The sequence below is a fragment of the Sinohyriopsis cumingii genome, chromosome 5 (genome assembly GCF_028554795.1).
Source record: "Sinohyriopsis cumingii isolate HCF-2022 chromosome 5, ASM2855479v2, whole genome shotgun sequence".
Taxonomy (NCBI): Eukaryota; Metazoa; Mollusca; class Bivalvia; order Unionida; family Unionidae; genus Sinohyriopsis; species Sinohyriopsis cumingii.
This window is the reverse complement of record NC_142965.1, coordinates 102,338,721-102,348,321: the sequence shown is the minus strand read 5'-3', so window position 1 is coordinate 102,348,321 and position 9,601 is coordinate 102,338,721. Positions and strand designations below refer to the sequence as shown.

General features: G+C 37.3%; 1 protein-coding gene across 1 annotated transcript in view; it reads right to left on the bottom strand.

The window, feature by feature from the left end:
* Positions 1–254: 254 nt before the first annotated feature.
* LOC149799899 (uncharacterized) overlaps positions 255–9,601 on the bottom strand; it is a 33,410-nt gene continuing 24,063 nt past the window's right edge. The window contains exons 6-8 of the mRNA XM_089959348.1: positions 7,731–7,912; positions 3,949–4,088; positions 255–3,331 (exon numbers count right to left, since the gene is read on the bottom strand). Coding sequence (XP_089815474.1) covers positions 3,218–3,331; positions 3,949–4,088; positions 7,731–7,912 — 436 coding nt within the window. The 3' untranslated portion in view covers positions 255–3,217. The remainder of the gene's footprint in view (positions 3,332–3,948; positions 4,089–7,730; positions 7,913–9,601) is intronic.

Here is a 9,601-nt window from a genome sequence, read left to right as displayed (position 1 = left end):
TGTTAAAAGGAAAAGGAATCGTGGCAGACCCAAAGAGACCTGGCGCCAAACCGTGGAGCGAGAACTCAAGACCAGAGGCCTCACCCTGCAGACCGCCCCCATAACAGCAGCCGACATACCAAAATGGTGCTCCCTTGCTGTTGCCTCAAGCACCAGACGGCGCAGAGAGGATTTATTTTGTTGTTGTTGTTGAAGGTGTTAATATTGACAAGCATACTAAATAGTTTGAATCAATGAAGGTCTTGAAAAAGTCATCAAGTTGATAAAGAATTACTGTATTCAAAAGAAATGCACATACTTATGGATCAATACAAAACCACTTGCTCATGCATACAAAACTGGGAGAGGAATAAATCACGTGGTTGATCATTTGGTCGCAGATTTTTCATTGGCTATGTGTCTAATGAAACAACATGTGAACACCCAATTTTCTGACAAGGACAAAGCTTGATTTAGATATGCCTTTTTCTGTTCCTATACACAATCACCTATAAAAAAAGTGCAGAACAAATGTGATTAAGTTCCTATTGGTCAACAAACTAGTATGTTAGCAAAGTGAGGAAAAGCCCATTATTGATATCTCTATCCCCCACAAAAGTACCTGCCCAACACAAAAGAGAAGCACAAAGAAAAGAAAAAAAAATAAAGAAAAGAAAAATTCCCCAAAGTATTGGCGAGATTCAGCCATAGTTAAGTCAGTTATACAAAGATATTCTTTCTTGTCAGATTATTGATATTTACTTCCTTATATGTTTGCCAGGAATAAAATGAAAGCACGCCAATGAACTCGATGTTACTAGTTCCTCTATCCTCACAGATAATATTTCCAAAATTTAAACCTTGTGAGGATTGTACCATGTACACAGTCATCCCTCACTATAAAATGGCCTGTCATATAACGTGGGTATCACCATGTGTCCAATTTTGATTAGCTGACCAAAACCATAATGATGTACAACAGGCATGTGCATCCTACGGTCCACCAAGCTATCACTTTCGATGCTAATAAAATCTCAGGTTTAAGGTTTTGTCAGTTATTATATTAAAATGTTTCTCATACCAGTTGCATCATAGCACCCAAGGTGGACAGAAAGCAACCCACAATAAAATCAGGCAAACATCTGACAAATGGATGAAATTAGGGTAAATCAAAATAGGATGATGCCATTATTTTTAATGGGCTGTTGGGGAGACAATATGGGTGCATATCAACTGCCTGCTTTTTTTAAACCATGTAACGGTTAAGTGATTTACACCCATATCACTTACCTGTCGAACGATATAGTGATTTGTCATGCTGCAAAAGATTGTCATTGTTATATCAGTGTATTTGTTAACCCTCTTTGTAAATGCGCACAGAATGACATATGAAATGCAAATAGACATGCCATATGTGATTCCAACAATCATACCATGCGAGTGAAAACTACAATAGTTTTGTCTGATAATTAAACAGTGATTCATATTGAAATAATATTTGAAACTTTACCTAATCAAGAGTCCCTTAAAGTGTTTAACGCTCTACATGCCCAATAATTTCTAGGAGTTCAAGACAAGACTGGTTCTTCGTTTAAATTATGAATGTTGAAACCATCTATGATACGTTTAAATTATGAATGTTGAAACCATCTATGATACGTTTAAATTATGAATGTTGAAACCATCTATGATACGTTTAAGCAATTTTTAAATCAGCTGCTGTTGTGGCCATAATGGATGTAAGATAGCAAGGTTTTTATTTATGATCAACTAGTCATCGTGAGAAGTCTTTGCTCCGTAGGACCGTCTATACAACACGAGTAGTGATAACATGGTTTCAGAATGGTTGCAATGTTGACTCTCAGCTCGACTCTGTTGTCAGTCAGGACTGATAAGATATCATAAGTCGTTTAGTTAAAATCCCATGTTAATGTACCCATCGATTCAGGGAGAAAACAATAACAAGATTTGTAAGATAGGTAATGGGGCGGCCTTAGTAGAAGTCATTTAGTGACCAACCAGACCATAAGATGAATGTTAGTATCAAGTTTCATGGCCATTATCCAGGTACTTACGGAGGAGTAGCGACAGCAAACTTGTGCTAATGGATGGACAGACGATGAAAAGAGACTTCGCGTATAACGTCATCAGCAACCGTATGTGTGGTATGATGGGAGATTTTACCTTTGAGTTTCTATGTTGTTTGGAATTTGAAATAAATTAATTGAATCTCAATGTATTGTTGCAAATCATGCATAAATAAACAAAACCTAAATCAGGTGTTCTGCAATTTATAAGTTGATTTTGCTTCAGTATACCTTGTTCAAAATGGTCAAATTTGGTGGTTGCATATAGAAAAAACTGCGAGGTTGACCATCGTTTTGGTGAAATGGCAAAATATCGTCTTATAATGACCTTATCGGAATGCATCTGTAGATAACTGATGATAGACAACAGCCGTCACATATGCTCCCCTGGTCGTTGATCAAATGAGCTAATAACTATTATGAATACTATAAATGAAGGCTATTACAACATTTATGGCCACAAAGATGAAACTCTTTTGTATCACGTGCTTAGCATGCATTTAAATTTCATTTCATTGACATGATCAAATTTGCATCAAGCAGAATGACAAAGCCTTGTTTGTACCATTAACTTGGAACTTACGAAACAAATTTTGACGGATTTGATTCTGGAATGCAACAAATATGCTTTATTTAATTGATTTATATAATGGAACAAGCAGAAACTGGGGATCGTGAAGGCTACCAGAAATGATCTATGCGTGTCAACTGTATGAATGAATTAAGATTTGATTGAAGAAAGGCACAAGTGTAATAAATCTCTTTTCATAGGAAAAGTAACAGATTTGTAATATAACTATCCCCCCCCCATCGGAGAGGGAGTGGTAGAGAGGCACGAAAATATCGACTTCTTGGGGCACAAAATTAATCGGATCTATGACATCTGTAAACATATTTTTAAATTTCTATGCGTATATGACCCTTAGTAAGAAAGCATTACAAAATTGAGATAGAAAACGTGATAGAAAATATTTTTCCCTTTCAAAACCATATTCCCTTCTTGAATACAAATTTTATATACCGAAACAAAAAAAGTAAAATTATGTCAGGCTCATAAAAGAGGTCCAGCTATTCTTACAACATTGTTCAAGATTGAACAGGTGAAACTAAAGCAAAAACACAATGCCACCTTCATGGCGAGGTGAACTTGATTAGATTTGGATGGATCGGTTGAATTTATTGAATCTGTCAGGACCATTCACTCGCCATATCATCTCGTATGGGTAGTATGACATTCTGGGACTTGCTGCGTCTAGTTGTGCCATCTACAAGACGAAAAAGCGGTTCATGACAGTAATTCCCTATATTTCTGTTTAGCTTAACAGAAGACATTTGAAAAACTAAATTTATTTGCTCTTTAAATCAAATGTGGTGCACTAAACATCAATTTTGCATTGTGATACAGACACACCCATGAACTGACACACACACACAAATATACGTATATATATAAATTGATATGCAAAAATACATTATATTTTGATAGTTGGTGAAAAGTGAAACATTTTGAGATAACACTCTTAAAAGCGATTAAGAACACTCTTGAAAGCGATTAAGAACACTCTTGAAAGCGATTAAGAACACTCTTAAAAACGATTAAGAACACTCTTGAAAGCGATTAAGAACACTCTTGAAAGCGATTAAGAACACTCTTGAAAGCGATTAAGAACACTCTTGAAAGCGATTAAGAACCGAATGCTTATTTAATGTGCACCTGGCTTCAACAGTTGACATAGTTTCTTATACAATCTAACTACTATAAATTCATTTAGAAAATTAGCATGGCATACTCTTTCAAATCTTCGTCAAAAAGTGTATTGTTTTTAATGAAACTGTTCTCTAAGAACTGCCTCTCCATATCAGAAACTAAGATATATCTTGCCTCCTCTTTCGAGAGTTCCCATCCTGCTGTTGCCCCCATGTTGTCATCCAGCTGTTTCAATGAGGTGGCACCAATTATCACCGAGGCAACAACATCTTGCTGAAGTAGCCATCTGATTGCCACTTGGGGAATGGATTTACCTGGAACAAAACATTTCCCATATGGTTAACGTTCTCAGTTTTATTGTATGTGAATCGTTCAACGTGGGGTGGGTGGGTGGGTGGGGGGAGATTATTCGTTATAAATGAATTCAACTTTAGTACCTCTCTTTAAATGGAATTATCTTGGTCATTTTAGAAATTATCATGGTCAGCGTGTTTAAGTGATTCATACACCCCCCCACACACACACTTAAGTAAGGCGTTGTTATTCTCTGCTGAGTTCTTCGTTCCAGATAATGACAAATAGAAACAGACATAACAAAATAAAAACAACAACAACAAACTTGAAATATATCAATTACAAGCGATTACATTTCCATGTCCTTTTGAGCTATGCCACGAGGGGTAAGACCGACTCTGAATATGCCAGTGGGATCATGGCCTGACCAATGCATCAAATGCTTGTGTCTGATTATATATAATTATTATATAGATAGTTATGTGCAGGAATCTACCTAGCTGCTAAGTTATCATACATGGGCAAGTTCACTAACTCAGAGGCAGGATCCAGTGCTTGTGTTACATGTGCACGAGATTCTCATCTTTCTCATTTAATGAATAAGGTTATATGGTGGGATTCTTAAAGGTTTCCATGGTTCGTTTTCAGGGACAACTCCCAAAATAACATGGGATGGCCCAGGGTCTGTACTAGATACATGTATTATTTTATCTTTTTGTGTCCATCAAACTTATAATTGGCGATACCTTTGGTATCTCTACCATGCAAAAATGCGCACAGAAATAGTAATCTGTATCAATAGTCAGCATACATTATTTTACGACAGAAACATGGCTAAAACATTAAGCGATGAAACAAAATGCTCGGATCTGACACCACCCTAACCGATCAGATCGTTCTTCCGTCTCTTTCATGGAGGTGGGATTACTGTCATCGCAAGGAACTCCATACTCCACCATCACAAGAGCATACTACCTTCAAATACGACCAAACATTGTTCTAACCGGTCCAAGCAGTAGTGTACTAACTGTGGGGGAGGGGGGCAAGTGAAGGTCTTGGAGTACCAAAACCACATCCGTACGTCTTGGGGCGCCAGTACACCTTTTGACCATCATCATCGTCCCGGGAGCCATTTGCCGTTAGTAAACCACTGGGTCCAAGCCTCCCTCACAATGGAACAAAAGTATGTCCATTTCGTCTGCCTTTACCACCCACCTTCTAGTCGGAAATACGAGCTGAACGAACTCTTTTTAGAACAGTTTCATAACCTCATGGAATATGAAATAGGATTGGTAGAAGCCTTACTATTCTTGGGGTTGTGAACTGCAATTTAACTCATACACAACAAACCTCCTGGATTCCATGCACGTTTCCAACCTCTACACCACTCAGGTGGCCTAATTGGTTAGAACGTCTGCTTCGGATGCTGAAAGGAGCGCTTTGATATTACTAAGCAGCTAATGTCAAGGAACAAATCTTCACCACTTCCAACAACCTTCTCTCATGTTGACCTGCCGAACTTGGATGCAAATTTATTCATTGACAAAATGCAAACCATTAGAGATAAACTTGACAATACAATTTCAAACGATTCATCGTCGCCACACAGTTATTAAACAGAATTTCAAAGTCAACATTTAATAGCATTTGAACCGATCTTAACGGATTTCTTAAGTACAACCCCGATGAAAAGCACCCCAAAAAAAACACGTGAACTTGACATAGCTGCTGTTATTGGAGTGCTTAGATTCAAAATTGTCTGCACTGACCGATGTGTTTAGAAGTTCTCTTTCATCCAGTGAATTCACTTCAGTTTTCAAATTTCCTTTTAAAGCGACTGTTGAAAAAAAAATTTCAACGTAACGATTTAAAACAAATACTATCCTATTTATAACCTCCCATTCATGTAAAACATCTTCTAAAAATTTGTCCTGTCTCTAACTAGTATCTCACCTGAATTCAAATAATCTTTTCAGCTATTTACAGTCGGCATGTAGCTCTCGTAACAAAACCGAATCTACCTTTCTGAAAGTAGTCAACGACATTCTCTGTGCTTTAGATAGTGGAAAGATCACAATCATCAACCTCTTTGACATGTCTACAGAATCTGACTTAACAGACCATGATATATTACTTCACCAACTACAGCATGTATTTGGCATTCACGATATAGCTTTACAATGGTGCAAATCATATACAGTATTCTTGGACCAGTTCTTTTCAATCCCGACCTTCATCCTCTGGCAGGTGCACCAGATCGTCGTCCGGTGTCTCACCAATTAAACGCTTAAGCCACCCATATATACAAATCTAGCCATCCAGCTTAAATAGATGCTTACATTTCCATGTAAAGTCATGGTAGACTTGTCACAAGTAGATTACTGATGATGAAACTGAAGCCGTTCTATTAACCACACACCGACCTTTCCATTCCTATCATTTACCTAAATCAATAGGTACCAGCAACACCAATAATAAATTCTCACAATCAGCAAGGAATCTAGGTGTCATTATCAATAGTACTCTCCCATTACACCACCATGTCATGAAAGATTTGCAAGACTACATATCTGTAGCTGAGACGCATCAGCTCCATTCGCAAGTTTCTTTCTGATGATGTCACTTAAAACACATGTTTTTGTTTCTATGTACTTTCTAGACGCGACTACTGTAACTCTCTTTCATCTAGTTCGTCTCAATATCTACTACAGAAACTTCAAAAAGTTCACCGAAAAACCCACATCTGTTTGGATGATCCTTAGATTACCAAATACTGAGCACTCCTAATTTCCTCTCCTCGTTCTGTACCCTAAATTGGCAATACATTCTCTCCAGAATCAAACACAAAATCTGTCATCTATGTTATATACTATTGACTCCCTCCAGTCTAAAATAACTCATCCATGAGTACACCTCTTCATGATACTTGCGCTCCTCTTCCGACACTCGTGTTTTAATTATTCCAACTGCCAAAACTATGTCTTAAGGACACGCTCATTTGTGTATCAGGGGCCAGCTACGTGGAACGAATTGCCCGTTGATCTTAGACACAAGGATACTGATCGCATTGGAGAGTGCCATTTAGACTGCAGGAAGAGATTTAAAACTTAGCAAATGTTTCCTTACGCCTAATTATTTCCAGCATGCTTTGCTTTCATTTTCATTTTTTATTTGCTTTTGAAATCTTTTGTCTGTCTGTCTGTCTGTTGTTCTGTATCTGTCTGTCTCTGTCTCCCTCTTTATATATATATATATATATATATATATATATATATATATATATATATATAGAGAGAGAGAGAGAGAGAGAGAGAGAGAGAGAGAGAGAGAGAGAGAGAGAGCGCGTGTGTGTGTGTCTGTGTGTGTCCTTCTGTGTTAAGCACTAGACTTTTTAAAAAGCAAGTGCTATACTAAGTCCTCATTAGTATTCATTACTTTTATGTCTTGTGTCGTTGTAGAGAATAATGCAAACAGAGACTACCATGGATAAGTATCATGTCTTTCTTCTCAGTATCTGATAATGTAAGCCAGGGCAATAATGGCTAAGTACCATTTCTTGGGATTTATTATCTGATGATGCAAACAAAGACTATCAGCGAATATTTACCATGACTAGTGTCTCAGTATATGAAATTACAAGCAATGCAATAATGGATAATTACCACGTGCAGCAGCTATCTTGTGCATCACATCTAAAAGATTCCAATAGATCTCATTCTCAGAATAATTACTCCAGGCTGGGGCACTCTGCACGGCTCGTTTCTCATCAGTGTGTATAAATCCGATTCTGCTCTTAGTTTTGTCAGGTGTCTCACCACGTTTAAACTTTCCTGTCAAAAGCCCGCTGCAGTAAAAATGCAAACATATAGATAGTATGATATAGTACTAATCCCATCTCGGTCGGGTGACACTTATTCAGCATCTACTATAGCTACTATGTAGTGTGATAAGGAGACGTAACTTTAAATACCATTAAACTGTTATTAACAAATAACTGCTAAAGAGAATCTAAATGAATTTTAGAACAAGTGGATCAATATTTCGTCTACAGGCAGGGCCGTAGAGAGCGATTACAGACCCTGGCGTAACAAACACACCGGTCTATCCTAGTGCTTGTTCTAACAAAACTTTCGTTTATAAAATTAAACAGTTTTGTTCTTCCCGGGCCCCCTTACGGGCCCTGACCCGGGGGATATATCACTGGTCCCCCCCCCTCTTTGTCGGCCCTTTCTACAGATGTAATTTATGCGAAAATCAAGATGCTTGCATGCAAACACATATCAATTCCCTAAACAGGAACACATTTTGAGTCTTTAACAACATACAGAGTGATATTAATGAAAGTAGCAGCCGCACAAGCCGGAATATTAAGCCATAGTGACCTTATTTTGGCATGGTTGATTTATGCTCCTTCAGATGTATATATATATAGCCTTTTCATGAGTATAGGTGTACCGTCGATTGTACTGAAAGTGTACATATGAAAAGAAAAAGGACGAAAGTCTATAACATATAGCTTCTGAGACCCAGATTCGGTCTGGTTGTCCTATTCCTAAAATTGGGTTCCAGAGATTGATGGTGTTATAAATAGATATGTAAACATACAGTCATTCAAGCGTGCATATTTGTCAAAATATGGTTTTTAGATGGTATGTTGACTCGCCTTGATATGCATCCAAGTTGCAATTTTCACAAGTGTTGGCGACAAGGGACACTACTATCATGATTGTATGATGTAAAGACCGCTAAATAAGTCACTCAAGTGTGAATATATTGTGACATTGACCTCACTTTGCTATGACTGATTATTTCACGTTAAAATGCAAACAAGAACCAATTTTCATGCGTGTTGGGTGAAAAATGGCTCATGATATTTTATTAGCTAAAAACCCAAAGGAACTGGAATTATAATTGGGTCACATGGATCAAGGTTTAGTATTTGTGAGATGCGTTTGCTTTTAGATGGATCACGTTCTGGTTTTTATACAGGACGGATAGACAGATAAAAATACAAATGTCAATGAAGGATGAAAGTTTGGTCTAATTGACAAAGTTTTGGTATATTTGAGTTTTTAAAACAAAATCCGCATACCACCTTTCATAAGTGTTGTTGAAATAGGGTCTAAAATATATGAGGGGTATGAGAAATTAACGGCTGAAAATACAACAGTCTCTCCAACATGCAAATAACGTCATATTCATCTAGTTTATGTTATAGCTGATTTGGTTTTGTTGGGATGTATCTACAGTTTAATGTATATTTCATGTACTCGGGGACTCCCTTAAATTTCTAAAATATGTACAGTAAACCTGTCTTACGAGGCCATTATTTCTGCCTACAAAAAGTGGTCACATAAGACAGACAGTCTCTCATAACAGATCTTCTCGGGAGGGTCAGTTGTCAAAGCTTTAATTCAACTGGATTGAAGATGTCGAAATACCTATAATGTAGATATATTTTGTTCTATGTTGAAGTACATAGATTTTGTTCTGCGTTCAAAGTTCTTGTTAAAGTATTACATGCATTCATATG